General features: G+C 53.2%; 6 protein-coding genes across 6 annotated transcripts; 3 read left to right on the top strand and 3 right to left on the bottom strand.

The window, feature by feature from the left end:
• Positions 1-1306: 1306 nt before the first annotated feature.
• On the bottom strand, positions 1307-3528 carry INS49_002829 (uncharacterized protein; the record flags this gene model as incomplete). The annotated part of the gene is made up of 3 exons (XM_043163630.1): positions 1307-1899; positions 1951-3386; positions 3485-3528. 3 exons carry the CDS (start codon positions 3526-3528, stop codon positions 1307-1309), a joined length of 2073 nt encoding a protein of 690 aa, XP_043032136.1.
• Positions 3529-4438: 910 nt separating this feature from the next.
• INS49_002828 (uncharacterized protein) lies at positions 4439-5350 on the top strand (the record flags this gene model as incomplete). The annotated part of the gene is made up of 1 exon (XM_043163629.1): positions 4439-5350. The coding sequence occupies one exon, from the start codon at positions 4439-4441 to the stop codon at positions 5348-5350; it is 912 nt and encodes a 303-aa protein (XP_043032135.1).
• Positions 5351-5769: 419 nt separating this feature from the next.
• Positions 5770-8743, bottom strand: INS49_002827 (uncharacterized protein; the record flags this gene model as incomplete). Its single annotated transcript, XM_043163628.1, has 10 exons — positions 5770-5849; positions 5920-6659; positions 7482-7521; positions 7587-7756; positions 7811-7842; positions 7899-7945; positions 8002-8070; positions 8121-8148; positions 8205-8674; positions 8725-8743. The coding sequence occupies 10 exons, from the start codon at positions 8741-8743 to the stop codon at positions 5770-5772; spliced, it is 1695 nt and encodes a 564-aa protein (XP_043032134.1).
• Positions 8744-11237: 2494 nt separating this feature from the next.
• On the bottom strand, positions 11238-12269 carry INS49_002826 (uncharacterized protein; the record flags this gene model as incomplete). The annotated part of the gene is made up of 1 exon (XM_043163627.1): positions 11238-12269. One exon carries the CDS (start codon positions 12267-12269, stop codon positions 11238-11240), a length of 1032 nt encoding a protein of 343 aa, XP_043032133.1.
• Positions 12270-13736: 1467 nt separating this feature from the next.
• On the top strand, positions 13737-14813 carry INS49_002825 (uncharacterized protein; the record flags this gene model as incomplete). The annotated part of the gene is made up of 1 exon (XM_043163626.1): positions 13737-14813. One exon carries the CDS (start codon positions 13737-13739, stop codon positions 14811-14813), a length of 1077 nt encoding a protein of 358 aa, XP_043032132.1.
• A 2326-nt stretch (positions 14814-17139) lies between these two features.
• INS49_002824 (uncharacterized protein) lies at positions 17140-18746 on the top strand (the record flags this gene model as incomplete). The annotated part of the gene is made up of 6 exons (XM_043163625.1): positions 17140-17326; positions 17507-17555; positions 17688-17890; positions 17964-17998; positions 18057-18201; positions 18370-18746. 6 exons carry the CDS (start codon positions 17140-17142, stop codon positions 18744-18746), a joined length of 996 nt encoding a protein of 331 aa, XP_043032131.1.
• Between the last annotated feature and the right edge of the window lie 107 nt (positions 18747-18853).

Genomic DNA, 18853 nt, shown 5'->3' with positions numbered 1-18853 from the left:
CCCTCAGCATACACAGCCACGTCACACTCACGAACAAAAAACCACCGTCCGCCCCGTATGCAGGTCAGAAACGCCCGTAATGAGGACACACGTGTATGACGCAGGGGTACTGGTTCGAGGCGACCTCCTCCTCCTTGACCCTCCTGCAGTCATCGTCGCCGCAGGGCTCCGACACGAGGATCTTGATGATCCGGTGACCGCAACGGTGGTGGATAATCACCTTTCTCCGTGTACACATAATGAACAGGACTGTCGCAGACTCGTGCCGCTAGGTCTATATTTGGCTCTTCCGTCCGCGGATGTGGGACATGTAGTGGTGAACTTTTTGTGGCGGGAAGTGTGAACAAATTGAGGTCATTTGCAGCTCAAACTCTGATTGATAATTTCATGCCGGTGGGAATGAGTGGAATAGGGCACAATCGTCGAATGAGGCCAGCGAATATGACATTCCATAGCGTGAGGTGGACTTCTCCGTCATAATATCGTGTAATATATACGGGGAACAGTTGACCCAGGACGGGCCGGGCCTTCACTTAAAATTGTCACCTAAGATTGCGAGGCGCACGGCGGCCACAGAGGATCTGGAGTGAGGGGCACACCGGGCGGTTAATTCAGACACGCAGTCCTGCCAGGGTTCATTACGAAGTCTGTACTTGCATCCAACTTGCAACATGCGACCAATGGAAAGCTCGCCGAAGCGCGGACAGGTCCCAGTGGAGCCGTCCTCGGTGTCCCACGACCCGGAGGTTAACTATGCCATCCAGAGACGCGAGCGTGCCTGCAAATGCGGTGCTGCTCACCTACCAAAAGGTGGGCATTGATCTCGCGTCCGGGCAACGGTGACGAAGGATACACCGGATAAAAACTCTTGGCCCCACCTCGAACCATCCCCTTTCGAAGTGCCCGTACCAACCGGAGCGAAAGGTCCTCGCAACTACGCGCGAGCCTACCTGCTACCTGCCTGCCATGACTTCGGTACAAGTCGCCATCCGAAATGAGGGACTGAATCCAGACCTCAAACGCCGCCGAGTCTCATGATTCCGCCGCCACAAGCACGACCGAAGGACCGTTCTGGAGGGGCGAGAAGGATTGCTAACCTGCCAATCCATCAAATGCGGGTACCAGCTAGACGCCCACGCTGTTACACGCGCTTTGCTTCTTCATTTCCCGCAGCATAGGTCTTGACTCTTGTGTTTGGTACCTTGCGAATGGATTCGTCCAGAATATCATGCCTGCTGTTTGTGCCTTCGTGGGGTGCGCTTGTTCATTAGGTCGTGGACTTGTACTAACATGGTGTGTTGTTCCCTCAATCCTGTGGGAGAGCCGGATTCCAGTCCCACGATTCATGACCACCCAGGCAGAGATCGCCACTCCTCTGAAATGTCAAGACAAGGGCAAGATGGAGCACAAAGAAGAACACCGATCTTCTGAGACTCAACACCCAGGCGAGGTCGACGGCTGCTGCTGTAATTAGAATGCCACCCATGGCCATTTTGAAACTGGCAGGCCAGCAAGCGCGGCCTATGACCAGCATCTTAACCAAGAATAGCACGAATCGGAAGAAAGGTGACGTAGGCTCAGATAGTGTGCGTGTGAACTCTTCGTATCTTGTCTTGACTTCTCCGTAAAAGGTGGTCGGCGGAGGCATCAGCAGGGGTGTTGTGATGGCGTCTTGATCACGTGTTGGACTGGAGTTCCTGTATCGGGGCGACCGCGGGCGCGGGTGACTGTCCTGGCTATGAGATGGGGACATTGTTGGTGCGCGGTGCCTTGTTGGCGGTGGGTTTGAGAGTTTCTGTAGGGTCTGGTGAAGTTGAGGCGGTGGTAGGCCATCCTCTTTCTGAGCGTCTTCAAGATCGTCTTGCAATGACGACTGTACGGTGGCACGCTTTCTGGGATCTGTGGGTAATTAGTCAGGCGCGGCGACGTGGGATTGGGTCTTGAACGAACCTGGCACAGGAGTGCTTGGTGGCATTGGCGAATCCAAGTTCTGGATGCGCCGCCCCGGAACTCCAATCGACGCGCCGGCGCCACGTAACATGCTCTCCAAAATTGTGACGTTCTTCAGCGCTTTCAGAACGTCGTCTGCGCTGGGGCGTTCCATTGGGTTCAGCGCGAGCAACTGCTTCAGAAGTGTGTAGAGTTTTCCGGGTAGCTCCGGTCTCTCTCGTCGCTCGTCCTCGAACCCTTTCCAGTCTGTGATCTCGGCCCGCAACATATCAACGTCCTCAAGCTCTTCATGGATCGTGTTGGCTGATCGGTATGGCAGTCGTCCAAAGCACATGAAATACAAGATCATCCCCAAGGAGAAGATGTCTGACTTGGTTGTGAAGTTGCCGTACCTGCCCGTACCGTCCTTCTTCAGAACCTCGGGTGCGCAATAGGATATGGTGCCAGTTGATCCGGTCGACTTACGAACGACATTTTCTGGCTGCACCTCACCAAAGTCGCTGATCAGGCAAGTGATCCTTCCGCGCTCATCATGCAGCAGGCAGTTGCTTGGCTTGAGGTCACGGTGGATGTAGTTGGTGGCGTGCAGGTATGCGAGACCTGCAGTGATATCTCTGAAGAACGAGTAGATCTCCTCGGGCAGGAGTTGGGAGCGTGCGGCCCACAAGTCTGACGGCCTCTCCGTTTGGCCCTTTGATCGGCGCCGGATCTGAGCCTTGAGCTGTTCCTTGGTTGTCTCCTCTGGGAACTTGCCAACTACCTTGTGAAGTAGATCTCCTCCGTTACAGTACTGCTGAAGGATGAAGGCGCATGCCACGCTGGGTCCGAACCGGTTGAGTTTGACATCTTCCAGCCAAACGTGTCGGTACGAGACCAGGTTTGGGTGCGACAACTTGGCGAGAAGCTCGACCTCGATCAGGACCTTCTCAAGCCAGCCGTGGTCATCGCCGACGGGCACACGCTTGCATGCGAAATATCCCAATTGACAGCCGTCAATCTCATGTCTCACCAGGAGGACGACACCCTTCCCGCCTCGACCGAGTTCTCTTTCTTCGACGAAGAATGTCTTGAAGTAGTTTGGCTGGAAAGCCTCCCGTTTGATACGACTTCCTTCCTGCGGGGCGGGAGAGCTCGAAACAAACTCGGCATCTTGCACATATTCCGGCAGGGTCCGGTTGTTGTCATCAAAAGCGTGGACGAGCCTGCGAATGGGGCTCGATGGCGTTGGATCGGACTGAAACAGGTCGTTGCGGTCTCGCAGCATGCGAAAATAGTCCGGACTGACATAGGATTCGTTTTCAGACGAGGAGTCGAAGCTCCGTTCGGGCGAGGATGGTCTCAACGGCTGGTGGCATGTCGGGCACTCTGTCAGGGCACGGTCAAGCTCGAGGCGGCGGGAGGAGGGGTCGCGAACAACGACGGCATTGTGGTGACGCCTGTATAATTGCTCATTAGCAGGGGCTACAGAATAACCATCTCCTTGCGGAGCTGGGGGCGGAAGCGTAGGGTGCTAGAAGGACAACGGACGACGTACAAGACGATCTCGCGACCGCGAGACTGGTATGGAACGATTGACATGGCCAGCTTGCCAGGCTAGAGGTCGTCAGGATGCAGAAAGAAGTCGAGCATGGTAAGTTCTGCCGGGAGGTCATGTGAATAGAAAAGCCCGGTGTCAGCTTGCCAGCGGCAGCAGGATTGATGTGCTTCTCGACCTGCACTGTCTTTGTTGTGGTTATTGTTATGACGACGGTTTAATGGGGTTGTCTTGGAGTTGCACGGCCGGCTGCAGCTTACAGTCGCATTCAGCTGCCTGTAGGTGCTGGACAGGGATCCCGAGTCTTGTGAGGGATGCTGAACTTGGCAAGGCGGGGCGGGGCAGGAACAGGGGGTAGCTCTTTTGCTCTATTCCTCCATGTCCGCCCAGATATCCCCTGTAACCTTCTCTATGCAGTCGCTGTCGATATCTGGCATGTATACATGTAGACAGATAAATGTGACTGCATAGAATGCAAATTACTGTCTGAAAGAAGACCTGAATCATCTACCAGAATATATGGGCACAGTGACGGACGGCCATATTCGCCCACTTGGACATCCCTAGCCAGTCTGGATTTGTAATGAGACTGGTATATCACGGCCCGGCTTACCTAGTGTTTAGCCTGGGCGCCTTCAGGATGAAGGATCACCTGCTGCTTCTATCCAGAGATCAACAACCGATTGTGCCCTGGACAAGTGTACTGATGCCACACGGAGAAAGACCATCTGCAAGACTGACCTTGTCTGGTAGCCAGAAGCCAATAGGATGCCAGGCCTTGCTCGGACAAGACTGGCCTGTGACCGCTGCCACTCCCAGAAGCTGAGATGTCCAAAGCAGCCCGGAAACGCGACCTGCACTCGATGTCTCAAGGCTAATACACAATGTACATACAGCCCACCAGGTACAATCTCAGCATGCAGCACTGGCAGCTTTGGCATTGTGGCGGATTTCATGGCAGTGGATGAGAATCTGCAGGACAATGGCTTCTTCAGTTGGGCCTCCCCTGGGGCAATGGACTTCAACACGCTTTTCCCACAGGAGACGGAGCCGTCAAATGGTGGAACGGGGCCGGATGAGCAGTCCGTTCCAGCCTTGTCCAACTCACCGACTGATGAGCCCACCGATCCCGCATACCTCATCACCAGCAAGCTGACAGAGCTGCTCCTCGACATGGGTAGGCTCTGGGCAAAGATGCCCGTGAAGTCAACGCTGCACCTGGCGCAAAGGAACTCACACGAGGAACACGTCAAGAACCTGACGGACAAGATAGCGTCCAAGGCCGCACTGGAAAGTATCTTCGCCCTCAGCCAACGACTCATCGACCTGTACCATGATGCCATCAGCACCGCCCTGCCCCTGGACACCGGGCCTCCCCCTACCTGCGACATTCCAGACTGCACGCACAGCCTCGAGCTGCCCCCGGCGCTCGACGACATTGAGAAGCAGATTTCCGGGCAGGAAGAGGCACCCAGGACCGACATGCCCCTGGCAAACGTCCTCCTGTCCTGCCACGCCCGCCTGCTGGACCTCGTCGACTGCTTCTTCCTGCTCGTCACCTCATGCCTCCGGGTGACGGTGGCCAGCCCGGACCGGCGGGAGCCAGAATTCAACGGGCCCGAGATGCGCGTGGGCTCTTTTGTCCCGCCCAAGACGGCCGCCGTCTCAATGCAGATTGCCCTGCTGAAGCATTTGATGGTGGGGCTTGTCGGACAGGCTGGCCTCGTTCGGCACGGCTGTGTCGTCTCGTCCAAGGGGTCGGCGGCAGCAGCATGGAAGCGCAAATCCTCGCTTTGCAGCATCAACTTCTCACGACGAGGCACGCCTCATATCTGGGGCATGTTGGCACCATTGAGGACTTCTTGATGAGATTTGATACCAAGAACTTATAGGTGGATACTGTTGGGACAACTGCCGGGGATGGCCGCAGTACTGTCCTAACCTGCGTAGTCAGGGTACGCAGGAGGGTACTTGATGGTTCTACGTGAGGCTGGTTATCGATACGGTAAGACAGCGTGCGAGAGTCAGTTCTATGGACGTGATGGACCACCACCAAGACTTTGCACGATCGAAAGTTGGTCAGGGTACTAGGGACATGGCTGGGGCACCGCATGGATCACAGTCCGCTGATACATCAGTCTCCAGCGAGACAAAGGGGACAGTCATATCACCCAGGACTCCCCTCGCCGATGCGAAGGGTGCACCATGGTATGCGAGTCAGAAGCTGCAGGCGAGTTGGGAATTTCATGGGATTTCGTCTCTCGTATGTTTTGGGCATTATAAGCCTATGCGTCCTCCGATCCTACAGCAGCCGGCTGAGGCTTGGAACGGAACGCTTCCAGGCTTGGATGATGGCCTAGAGCGACTGCAAACAGAGTTAGCGTTGTGTGTCCAATCAACTTCGGCGTGACCTGTCTGTGGAGCGCATTACGTACGTCTGTCATATAGGAAGTATGAAGTGACAAACAGGATGGGGAGCGCGATCATCGTCGACACCCACTTCCGCGCAGCTCGCTTGTACTCCGGGCTCGACGGGTCGACCTCCCGCTTCGGCTCGGCCGACGGCTCTGCGGGTTTTGGCGCATGGGCGGCGTAAGGCAAGGGGGCCGATGCCGGGCTGCTCTTGCTCGCTGGCGTCGGTGCGCTGTTTGCTGGCTTGGGGGTCACTGGTTGGCTTGATGCCCTTGGTGGGCTCGGTGCCGCCGCAGGCTTCGTGGTGCTGGCAGCCGGTCTGGGTGTGGACGTCGGCGTGGGCGTGTGCGTCGAAGTCGCTTGTCCTGGAGCCTTGGCTGCCGAAGCTGCGGCGGTGGATTTCGGTGCTCGCGTTGTCGTCGTCGCTGTGCTAGCTTTCGTTGCTGGGGCCTTCTTTGCAGGTGCGGCGGCCTTCGTCTCCTCAGCAGCAGTCGCTGTACTAGCAGACTTGGTAGCCCGGGTCTTTGGGGCCGGCTTGACAGCCTTGGCCACTGTCGAGCCTTTCTCTGAAGAACTGGTAGCAGCAGTCTTCGTAGACGCCTGTCTTGGCTTCGCAGCAGCCGCAAGGGTCGATTTTGGTTTCTTCTCCACTGCCTCCTTTACTGTATCTTTGACCACCTTGGCCTGCTCTTTGGTTGCCTGGGCTTTCTTTGGCCGAGTCGTAGAGACTTGCCGTATCTTCTGGTGCAGAGCATTCGCAGTCCTGAGGGGCGTAACACCCGTGGTCAACCAACCATTGCCACACCGCGACAGAAGCTGCGTGCTCGGCCCGAATCTCAGCATTTTGTCCATTTCGTATGTAGAGCTTTGACGAGAATAGATGGTCTCGTTGTAGTGTGCCACAGGTGAGCCGGAAGGTAGTCTGACGGCTCAAGGTGCTTCGATCGCAGGTTTTCGCCGAGCGGTTGGTTGAACGAAAGACGTCGGAGTTGGGAGTGTTCGACAAGGGCCGTTCAGGTGAGTGAGAGCTCAGGGCGACATTGCTGGCGCATGGAAAACAAGTACGGGAACGCGAACCCCTGTACAGGATCGTGGCCTTGGTGGGGTGGAAGCAGATGGCACCGAATTGGCTGGCTGCGGTTAAACATGCGCTCGCTGTTTGGTAGGGCGAATCCGTTCGACGCGACGCGACTTGGAAGATTGACATTCATGCGATGGTGATTATGTAATCCCGAGGTACTGAGGTACAACCTCCAGGCACGTTGCAGCATCTTGAGCTCCAACACGAGTTCCGAGGCGCGCCTTCTTCTGTGGCTATCAAGACGAGCCAAATTTGACCGATTTGTGTTTGTAAAAGTAACAGACGATGACATGCAAAACTCTACTGGATATCCTTTGCGTGTTTAACCGTCAGCCCAATTCGGCATCTCTGCGCATTCAACTTGCACCACAAATATATCAACGCTTCATCCATTGTCTGGTAGAGACAGGAGGTTCTGCCACTTTGCATTCATATCCCCTCAATGTTATACATCGACTGCCCAAGACCAAGGCGTTCTCTTCCTCGGACCGGAAGCACGCCTACGAGGTTTGATCCGGGTCCTTGACCTCGACAACCAGTTTACCTGCGTTCCGAGGGGATTAGTCCCGGTTGTAAACTCAAAGGGACGAAAACTGCGGACCCACTTACCTGTGTTGATGCCCTTGAACATGTCGGCGAGCGCTTGGTCTGCCTGTTGCAGGCCGCCCTTCACCACCGTGTTCTTGGATTTGATCTGCCCTTGCGAAACCCATACAGCCAACTGTTTCATTGCTTCGGCAAAGTCTGCGGCGAAGTCGAGTACAATGAAGCCCTCCATGCTGTTTCGCATAATCAGTCGATATCTGGCAGGGTCACGCGAAAGGTGCACTTACCGCAGTCGCATCGATGAAATCCGGCCAAGGTTCTGTCGTCTGTGTCAGCTGCGAAGGCTAACAAACTGTAATTCTAGAATTCTCATACCTTGTGGAGCTCTCCAGATGCCTTGTCGCCGTTGTACTCGCCGATGCCTGTTTTCACGTCAATGGGTTGGAATGGACCGTCTTTGATGGCATCTTTTTCTCACTTCCACACTTCACGATCCGACCCCGAAGCTTCGCCTGGCCCAGAGCCAGGTCAAGAATATCGCCTCCGACTGCCACGCTGTTAGTGACTTTTCCGCTGTCAGTTTGGAAATCTACTCACCATTGTCCCAGTATAGGTCAATTTGGTCCTGCATGCAGGTCAGCATTCTGGGCTCAGGAGGTTTCGTGTCCCTGACATGCTCACCTTTGTCGCCTCGAGGAACTGATCGCGGAATTCAGGGGCCTTGTAGTTCAGGGCAACATCGAATCCAAGCTCCTTCAACCAGGCGCACTTGTCGTCTGTTCCCGCTATTCCCACAACGCGGCAGCCTTTCAGCTTGCAAATCTGCCCGACGATAGATCCAGTTGCTCCAGCCGCTCCCGAGACAACCACAAGCTCTCCTTCCTTTGGCAGTCCAATCTTGTTCAACCCCAACAGGGCGGTCAATCCAGTCATGCCAAGGGCTCCGAGAAGGTCCGGCTTCTGCACGCCGGGCAGTAATGGTGCTGGGAAGACTGTTTGAGGGCCAAGCACGGCCACCTCCTTCCATCCAGAAAATCCCGTTGCCCAGTCGCCGGCCTTGAATGCTGGGTTCTTTGATGCCAGGATACGACCGGCGGCGACGCCTCTCATGACCTCACCAATCTGCACTGGAGGTAGGTACGAAGCGGTCTCTGCTACCCGGTCAGCAAGGCTTTGTTTATATCCAACATTGGACACTGACCTCTCAGCCAAACACGCATCGACGGATCTAGCGAAATGTAATATGTCTCGAAGAGAACCTCGCCATCCTTGAGATCTGCCTCCGTTGGCGCCAGACTCGATTCGACGCGGAATGTCTCCCCAGGGCACGATATCTCCCGTCGGTCGCTTCGCGAAGACGACGGAGACGCTTTCTTTTGCCATGTTTGTCTCGTAGAGCAGTGATTCGATACTGGTGCGGGAAGTCGATGTACTAAATTGGGACCACGATATTCTTGAAGACTTGGCAGGCACACTCGGGTTCGATTATGACGGAAACATGCCATCAGTTATCTATCTGCCTACTCAGCCCAACAACAATCTGACTCAAAAGACCGCAGTGGTACCGCACAGTAGTGCCCGCCAGCGCCCGCGCCACACAGCGCTACTGTTTGTAATGCAAACTCTTCCCACAGCAATCCTTAAAGCTGAGAGCCGAGGCTTGGTGCGGTTGATAGGACGCTTCGCCGTACCGAAAGGGCAAGTCGGCCGGGCCTGGAACGATGATGCTCGCCCTGCAGGCCCGTTGTTGACGGGCCCCACTACGAGCCTCGAGGCCCGGCCGACCATGCTCGAAATGGAATCCCATCCCGCGCCCCCGGCTGGACGGCTGGACGGCCGGGCTCTTGGGCCCTCCCCTGATTAGCTCCAGCGCTCCCACGGTACGTTTCGACCTGCGTCGAATTGAGTGTGCTGATCGGCCTGGTCAGCAGAGCGTGCATGAAGGCGCCGAGCGGCGAGTGCAACGGTGACATTGGGGCGGGCGTACGTCTCGGAGAATAAAAAAAACGTCACCACCCGCTTGTCATGTTGGTGCGGCCTGGCGGGCCCCATTCGGAGTGGCCACGGGCGGGGCTTGGCGATCTTGCAGACTCCTCCGCCCGCCTGCACCGCCCACAAACTGACCGAGGTGTGCGAGCGATACCGAGGCATCTCCCTCAAACGTGTTCGTCTATTTATGGGGCGTTCGGATGGCGGTCTGGCGCTGTCACCGTCTGATCTACAGTACTGCACGGAATTTAGTCTACATTCTCGAATGTTGCCCCAAGAGAACCATCGGGGCCCCGTCGGTTGTCTCGGGCGCCTGTCCCGATCGAGCAGTTGTACCGCGCAAACAGCCTCGACGACAAGCGCAGCAGACTGCAGTAGCACCATACCGGGAAGCCGCTCGGTGAGCTTTGGGAAAGGGTTGGTTTCATTTTTAGCCCGTTTTCAACCGCGATGATTTGAGTTATGCAGGCGAGCGGGATCTCAACCCGTGCAGAAGCGTCGGGGGCACGCTCCGGAGAGAACCATTGCTCCGTCTACACAATGCGCCATCCCGATATCATGATGCTCAGCTAATGTGCTTGGCCTCCACGGGTCATCATGACTAGACTCTGAATAAGCATTTGCATTGTTGTTGGTTCTATACGTGTATCATCAGTGACTGTGCATGTAGATCCTTCATTTGTCTCCTACACATTTGGGACCAAGTGACATTCTTCACGAACTTCAGAGTGGATATCAGAGAAGGCATAATTCTTGAAAATTTGAGCTATCACAGCTGTCTGTCATTCTGACCTGGCCAAACGGCCCCCCATCTTTCGGCGTTGATTTCTAGGCAGAGCAAGCGCGAAACTGCTTATGTCCCGTCTCGTCCCCGATCACCAACACCAGAAGTTGAGCCGCCGCCATCATGTAGATAGGTATGATGTAGAAACAGAAGATGAACAGCAGCAGCATACTTGAGACTGACAAATAGTTTTGAACCGTGAATGATATGGGAAGGCACGCGAGGCCAACCAGAAGCAGGACCGCGGTTACCTTTGAGACTTCTGAGGTTTTCGGCTGGTGAGCCGAGAGGACTTCGTAAGCTTGGGCATCGCTCTCAGACAATGAGCGCCTGCGTGGGAATCTGTCTCTCAGAACCATTCTAAACTTGATACGTATATGGAAGTTGCTGCTGTTGGTTAGTAATCAATTTGGGGCTGTCGACTGCGAATGGATGTTGTCGTCCAGATGGTGCCCGAGATGAATCGACAGATAAATGGAAGCCTCCTCGTACTTTGATTTCGGGAGACGACCACAGAAGTATAGGACACAAGCTCTGTGAATTTATATCATTTTGACATGGTTCTAGATGACGCACATTCAATTTTCTATTGTGGGCCTTTGAACTCTTTGTTTAGTTTGTATGCCTTTGTTCCAGCACATAACAATGAGAGGAACAAACAACGCCAAGTCTACGGCCGCCAGTTGCATTACTGCAGGGCCGTTCCATTCCCCTCCTTGTTGAAGACCACCAATCTGAGAGTTGAGCAGATTCTGGCATCATAGGTAAAATCGAGTGGTCTCGTTTGTCATCTGTACACATATGCTTCTTAAGCAGCATGCATCCAGTCCCTTCATACAGTGATAAATAGGTAACATTGAAGCGCTCTTATCAAGGCCAGCTTGGTTATCTCGAATGCACTCAAAGCAGACTCAGTACGATCACTCCAATTGAGACTTCATTCAAGCTCTGCCCCTAAACATGTACCAGTAGTAATCCCCATAGTAGACACTATGCTCAGCGCCATCCCCTGTTTCAAGCAATGGAACCAGCGACTTCCATTTGTTTTCTTCAAATCGCTGGATGATGTTGGCATCTAGATCTCTCTTTAGCTGGACAACTTCTTCCATAGCCTCACGTTTCGTATACGTCGTACAAGCAGTTACAATATTTTGATCAACGAGAAACCGAATCGTTGGCGCCCATGATTCGACCTCGCACTGCGTCCGACCACTGTGGAAGAGAACCGCGAGGTCCGGCTTAGAAAATTGTTCGATCTTCGCGAAGTCGTGGTACGAGCCCCGATACAATGCGACGAAACGCTCGCGTCCCTGCGCAGCGCACTGTGGGCAGCAATCGTGCTCCACAAAGCCAAGGCTTTCGCCCTTGCCATCTCTGCCGGTGTTCTTTGGAGTCTGAGGGCCGACCAGGACTGTTTTGATAATCCTCAAATTTGGGAAGAGGTGCAGTATCTCCTCGAACATCATCATCACCCCATATTCCCTGGATGCCGCCCCCACGATGTGAATGAGAAGCGACGTTTTCGCACGCAGGTCCGGCAGCCCGACGTACAGTGCGTTGGCTATGGTCATGCTTATGCTTCCAGCGCCCGTGGCCGCTCTTAGCCCAGCCCAGTAGTTCAAATAGATTTTCTCGATTCCTTTGCTGCTCCTGGCAGACATCGAGGCACCAAGGCCGGGGGCGAAGCCAAAGTTATTTGGTTCAACAAATGCTCCGATCTCTTGTCTGCCATGCAGCTTTTTGAAGTAGTCAAACCACCCGTTCAGCGATGCCATTTCCGTAAAATTCTTTGATGGCACTGGCACTGGTGACTTTTTAATGACATCTCCAGTCTCATTGAACAAGTCGACAGCGAAAAGCTCCTCGCTCGAAAATAGCTGGTAGAACTTGCATGTTTGGTTCGAGTGGTTCCACGCTTGACATTCCTGGCATTTGAAGGCAACATGACAATTCTTGCAGGAATCCAGCGTCATCTTCTGGTGGACTGTGAGCTGATACTCGGAACGGTAGCACGTGTTGCAGTATGGCTGACAGCCAAAGATTGACGACGCAGTTTTGTCAGCGATTTCGGCTAGTACGTTCATGTGCATATTCTGAAGATGATTCAGAGGTCAGTCTCGCAAATCACTTGCAGAAACTATCTCTCACTCTCTCTTGGCGGAAAGCTTCTCACCAGCCAGTCACACAATGGGCCCCAAGATCTGCCAGCATTTGCAGACGTTTCATCTTCGTCAGGATTGTTGATCCGGCGGAATGCTTTGCAGTGCTCTTTATGCAAGCACCTCCAGTCTACCTTCTGGCATCGTTCCGAACAATAGCGTACCCTCTTGCAGGCGCTGCAAGCTTTCAGGTCCGGTTTGTGGGCGAGGCAACGAATGCAAAGCCAACCCCTTATCGCTAGGAGCGGAATGTTCGGCACACCAATGGGAGCGCCGCCCGGGTCGGCATCCAGCAACCGTTCACGGTTGGCGTAATTCGTGTGAAGGCCGACCTGCCTCTCTTCAACGGATGCCGATGGTCGTGAGATTCTTGTGGCGTCCATCTTGCGAGTGCATTGTGCGAGCTAGCAATGAGGGCTCGTCGCCTGGCCAGCCACCGTCACTCGGCGAAAGGAGAACGGCTTGGATCGAGTTCAGTCGAGCACCCCTGGCCTCTACTGCGTATCCAGAGCGCATGTCCATCGAAGATGCTCCAGTGTAACCCTTCCGGGGTGTGCGCCGAGGTTGGTTTGGCTTTCCCCGCACGCTGTGAGCCAATGTGGTGATGCTGAAGGCCGCCAGCAAGGGTGTGCAGACTTCAGATTAACGCTAGTCGTTTAGCTTTGATATCAGTCCAATCAAATATGGTATGACTCATAATTGTATGTTTAGCCTGTTTTGATTACGTAATAATTAGAATATTTGATTACCTAATACTAGTTTTCTCGTATATAAAGGCCGACTTGTTTAAGCTGTCTTTTAAGCTTGAGTTCTTGTGATTCTCCTCTTATATTTTATGAACCCCAACTAGCCACTTTCCGACGCTTATACTTCATGCTTGTACAACCCCACTAGAGCACAACGCTTTTCACGTTGAATTACATTAGAACATTTGATAATTTCCATTAGGTAGTCTGTCCTAGTCAACGCCACTTGAGCATCCAGCGCAGGCGGGCACTTAAGTTCGGGTCTACCTCACAAATCAAGCGCACACAGTTCCTGACATGCTACATTTCCGCAGCTGCTGAGACTTGATGATATATACGTCCATGATTGGACCAAGAATTACAAAAGCACATAGGAAAGACGTTCTGTGCATAGCAACTTGACGTGAAGCCTCAATCAAAAAGGGGAGGCACCTCTGAAGACGTGACTTCACCTACAGTTTCAAACGTTGCTGCGACAACTCTGGCAGAGCCAGAGTCATGATACCGATCCTGAATTTAAATACACAGGACCATCATGCCTCGCAGGGCTGCTGCCACATCAGCACCAGTCAGGCATCCGGATGACACAAGAATGCCCCAGGATGTTCTCAAGCCTACTCCTGGCAAAGAATTGCGCTGGACCAAGCAGCAAAGCTGGAAACTCGAAACACTTATCAAAGAATACCGAAGCTCGCGTGGCAACCAAATCAGCCGCGACGGCCAGCAGAAACTGGCCTTCGTCAGGAAGCAGTTCCTCCCGTACCTGAGATTTGATATACACATGACGCCGGATATCAAGCGTTACTCCAAGATCGATGAACGTTTGCAGGAGATTATCCAGGAGAGGCGCCTGTTACCAGAGGACCTGGTGGCTGCCGCAGAGCTCCTTTACCAGAAATTTGAATCTGAGAGCTGGGGTGCACCCAGTGGGATGCGAAGAGCTAGCGCGACTGGAGGCGGACCACCCGCAGACCATCCCATCTGGGGCGTCGGTGGGATCATGCATGGCGCGAGGATGGTCACGGAGGGGAAGAAAACCAATTACGTTCTCGACGACCGCTATAGGGACGAAATGCAAAATGCCAGAGTCTATGGGAATAACGGCCTCACGCCTGGCGATTGGTTCCCCAAGATGGTCGTTGCTCATTTCAGGGGGGCACACTCAGGCGGGATGCGTGGGATTTCCGGAGACCCCGAGCGCGGCGCGTTCTCCATCGTCGTGTCTGGGCAGTACGACGAAGACCTGGACGAAGGCGACGTGCTCTATTACAGCGGCGAGGCTGCAGACAAAAACGAAAACCCTCACGAGGTCATCGGAAGGGCGACCAACGATTCCCTGGTGGAGTCTTGTGCAAACCGGCAGCCGGTCCGTGTTTTGAGGAGTGCTTCAAAGGGAGAACGGCAGAGGCATTACTCGCCAGCTTGTGGCATAAGATATGACGGCCTTTATACAGTTGTAGCAGTTCAGAACCGCCACAACGCCAAGGGTGGCCTGTACCAGCGCTTCAAGCTCCGTCGAGTCGGTGGGCAGGAGGATTTGGAAGACATTGCAGCGAGGAGCCCAAGTGCCGAACAGAGACGGGACTTTCAGAGGTTGAGAGAGGGATACTAGCCGAGGTGCTATTAATTACCACGGCGAGGCCCTCCACGCAAGAGTATTGGACCTTTTGAAATGACTTGTGCCGCCGTTGCAACATCATTTCATTAATATAAGGGAAAAGGCCAAGCCTTGCATAGCGAATTGACTGTAATTGCCTACAACCTACATTGTCTCTTGTCCCACTAGGACAATCATTGTCGTTACAGCTTAGTAGAGGAACTCAAAGAACACAAATAGTCTATAAGGAAAAGGTCAAATGATAGCATACGAAGGACATTCGGAAGCCAACGCCTGATGACGGTTGATCTCAACACACAGACTGTTTCCTCGACGAGAAAAATAGCATGGGATTAGTTCAGGGTAGTTTCAATACTTGTCCCAGGGCATCTTTATTGTTATCGCACTGCCGTCGTTTGCGTGTCCTTCTTTCTATTCTTGTTCTTTCAAGAGTCGCCATGCACACTCATACAAGTGTAGCAGCTCAAGGCTGCTTGCAATGAGATTAATGTAATAATAACATGTAGTGCGGGAAATATGAGAAGCTTTCTTAGACACATATGAATCAGGCAAACAGTGAGACTGGTATCGACATCTTCACAGGTCAATCCTTCTTTTGATGGGAGTTTAGTTGTGTGGAGTTGCAAGATACGGTCTGAGGCCACACAAACAAACTTGTATTAAAGTGGCATGTGTTGAATTACCTACTAGTGACTGCGGAATCCGGGAGCATTCATTGAAGATCTTTTAGACATGCTAGATCATATCTCGGGCGGAACTCGTATTAATTAGCCTTGAGACGGTCAGGGTTCCCTCCTCAAAAGCCTCTCGTAACAGTGCCCCTCACCCTAAGACACTACCTCGCCCTAGCACCGCTTCCCATGCTTGGACAACATTCACGTCGTTTCTTGGAATGGATTGAGAAACGATATGTACAGCGGGGTACAAACGGAACTATGCATAAGAAACACTTAAGAGGTCGTTGCCAAGTAGCTACCTATCTAGTCCAGGCTTACTTACGGATTAGACTAGCCAGTAGCATGTAGAATAACATATCGTCGGCATCTTATTTCATATCTATATCTAGACAAGCAACACTAGCTCGGCCTACAGATCAATGCCCATACCTCTGCATCACGCAAAGCGTCTTAAGCACGAGTCCCCCGTCCGCAATGCCATTCCCAGAGGGTAGCTGGTTACTACCGAGGTAGATTTGGTCGAAGCGTTATCGTCCTAGAAGTCCAATACGATGAACCAGTCCGGACTCCAAACGGGCTGCAGTCTACAACCTCCGGCACATAGGAGGATGCCCCGCAGGAGGTTATCCCATAGGAGGCTATCCTACGGGAGCTGGTCTTATTGGTAGTTAGGCTGGAGCGAATGCTGTCGAGCTGTTTCTCATGGAGTCTCGGATTTGTTCAGAGGCCTACTTCCACCGCGTTGCTGGGATTCCATTGCCATCCGATGCCGGAAGTGACAAAGTCAATTGTGACCTGCGATGAGGTTCTCTGGTGCAGTCATGCAAAGAAAAGCGTGGCGAAGGGTAAAACGAGGCCCACGATAAGCACTTAATTCTGCTACTGAGCGGATCGGTCCTTGAATACGGAAGTAGCAGGAGCTACGCAGAAGCCTCTATCATCCCACCAATACAGCGATCAGGTACAACCAGCTCTATCAGTTAACCAGTTTCCGCATGGTGTGCTCATCACATTTTGTTGCCGTATTAGCGAGCGGTTGGTTTAACGCACCATCTACGAGCTGGGCTCACTCTTCGCTGCGCAATTGTGACTAGCGCCGCAGTCCGTTCATTGTAGCCATTTCACGATGACATTAGAGGAGCATCAATACGAAATACCTTAACCTAACCTAAGTGGTCTCGTTTTCAACCTGTACACACATACTTCTTAATCAGTATGCATCCAGTCCCTTCATACGGTGTTAAACGCTTAAACACCCTTAACCTAAACTAAATACCTAGGTAATGAGGAGGCAGCCCATCACGGATTATGTGAGTTCGAGCTGAGCTTGGCCCGGGCCGCTTGTGATGAGCGCACGAGGGACCTGGCCTGTCGACAAGCCGTCCAGATGCGATCTTGTACACAGTACCTTGAGGTATCGTGTGCACCCTGACCTAGGCAATTCCAGCCATTGAAAGGGACCAGCGCTCTAGAGGATCAAAGCCCTCAGCTGATTGGGACCCATCAGCGCGCAGCCGATCAAGATATGAAAAGGCGGCCCAGCCCCCCACCGATATTTTGAAATTCTCAACTCTTTTCTCCTCGGCTCTTCCTCGTGTGAATTATTGCCGACGCGTAGCTCTACCAAACCGACATCGTCAACAATGGACTCTACCCTGGGGATCTTCCAAGGTCTCCTTGGTGCCCTCGATCACGACAGAAGTGCTTACTCGGATGGAACATTCGGTTTTCGCCCACCATACCAGGAACGTAATACGTTTTTCAAGGTATACACTGGTCTTGACCATGGCGACTTCAAAGACGCTGGCGGCGATCTACCTGACGCACGATGTAAGCAGCCTCCGGGCACCATTTGCTTTTCTTTGACGAGCAACACGTGCCGAGTTTATCATCCCTTGCGATTGCCTGCCTCAAAATCCACAGGTTTTTGTTGACCTGCAGGATTTGACACAAGCTGATTCTTTTGCCCTCATTCCTGCGTCTCATGATCGCTGACCCCGGATGCCGTAGTATTTGATCTTGACGGTCAGTTTATTGGAATGGTTGCAGACCCTGGCAAGTAAGTTTCCAAATATTCGACCAAATGCATCATTACCTCCAACGGAAAATCTGATTGGCTTCATGAAAGCCATGAGTCCGAAGGAGCTGCACGTGGAGAACCGGACTGATGCTGATTTGCAACGCTACATAGTTATGTTGGGTCAGGCAAATCGTCAATCTTCTGGGCAGGATCGAAAGGGCAACCCGTTTACACCTTGTTCAGCGCCAATGAAAATGCGCAATGTATCTCCTTCGTCAGCGCAGTCTGGCCAGGCAGGTCAGGCCACTACAGCTGGGTCGGTGATTGGGGCTCCGAGTGCGCAGGCGATGATCCGTCGATGGCCACATGGTTTTGTGAGTCTACACGCAACCTCTCCGACCTTGTGACTTGGCGCGGCCGATCAGTTTGGCTAACATTTGAGTTCAGTCGGCAAGATTGCTGTTCCTGGGACCAAATATTGGGTCAGTAGACCTTCTTGCTTTCCATGACACTGATCCATTACTAACACGGACATCGTAGCCCAACTGCCTGTGGATCGACTTGAATGGAGGAGCACCTGCCACAGGCTTCCAAGTCAACTGGTTGGATATGAAGCCAGACGTCAACGACGCTCGTATCGGGCAGCAAGCCAAAAGCATGTGTCAAACGCCAAGTTTTCACCTTTGTAAGTACATGACATGCTTCTGCGAGGTTGAGATTCCACAATTTCGGCGGGAGCGCAGTTGAGAATTAGAACTACTATCCCCTCCGTAAAGCAGCCCCATCAGCGAACTCCACCGATGTCGTTTTGAAACATTACGTTCAGAATATGCTTAACATTATTATCATCCAGACCAGCATTACGACCCAGCCTACATCATCCACCATCACAGGGATCACAATAATCAGCAGCCGGGGCGGCCCCCCGTATTGAAGCGCTCGGAGACAGCACCTCCCCGCAAACGCAGCAAGCCAAAGCTCTCCGCTGCGGAAGCCAAGCTTGCCTTCGAGGAGAAGTACCGCAACAAACTGGTGGTCGATGACGTCCCTGCTCACAACGCCCACGCCCTCTGCGAATCCGCATCGTCAGCCGGGCCGAGCTTCGTGAACCCTGAGCACGGCTATTTCTGCGACATGCAGACCAAGACGATCCACCCCGTGTGCAAGGAGCAGGACGGAAAAGATGTTTGCTTCGATATGGAGCAGAGGGAGCTCGGTAAGTCTACCTAATTGTTTGGTAGATGAGGATCGGACACACCTGGCCCATTTGCTATCTTTGTTCCAATGGTAGGCGAAGGATTATTGCTAACTGATTTGATAAATGTACAGTTGGCCCA

The sequence above is a fragment of the Diaporthe citri genome, assembly GCF_014595645.1.
Source record: "Diaporthe citri strain NFHF-8-4 chromosome Unknown scaffold_1, whole genome shotgun sequence".
Taxonomy (NCBI): Eukaryota; Fungi; Ascomycota; class Sordariomycetes; order Diaporthales; family Diaporthaceae; genus Diaporthe; species Diaporthe citri.
Note: the sequence above shows the minus strand (reverse complement) of the source record. Positions and strands in the feature narration are given on the sequence as shown.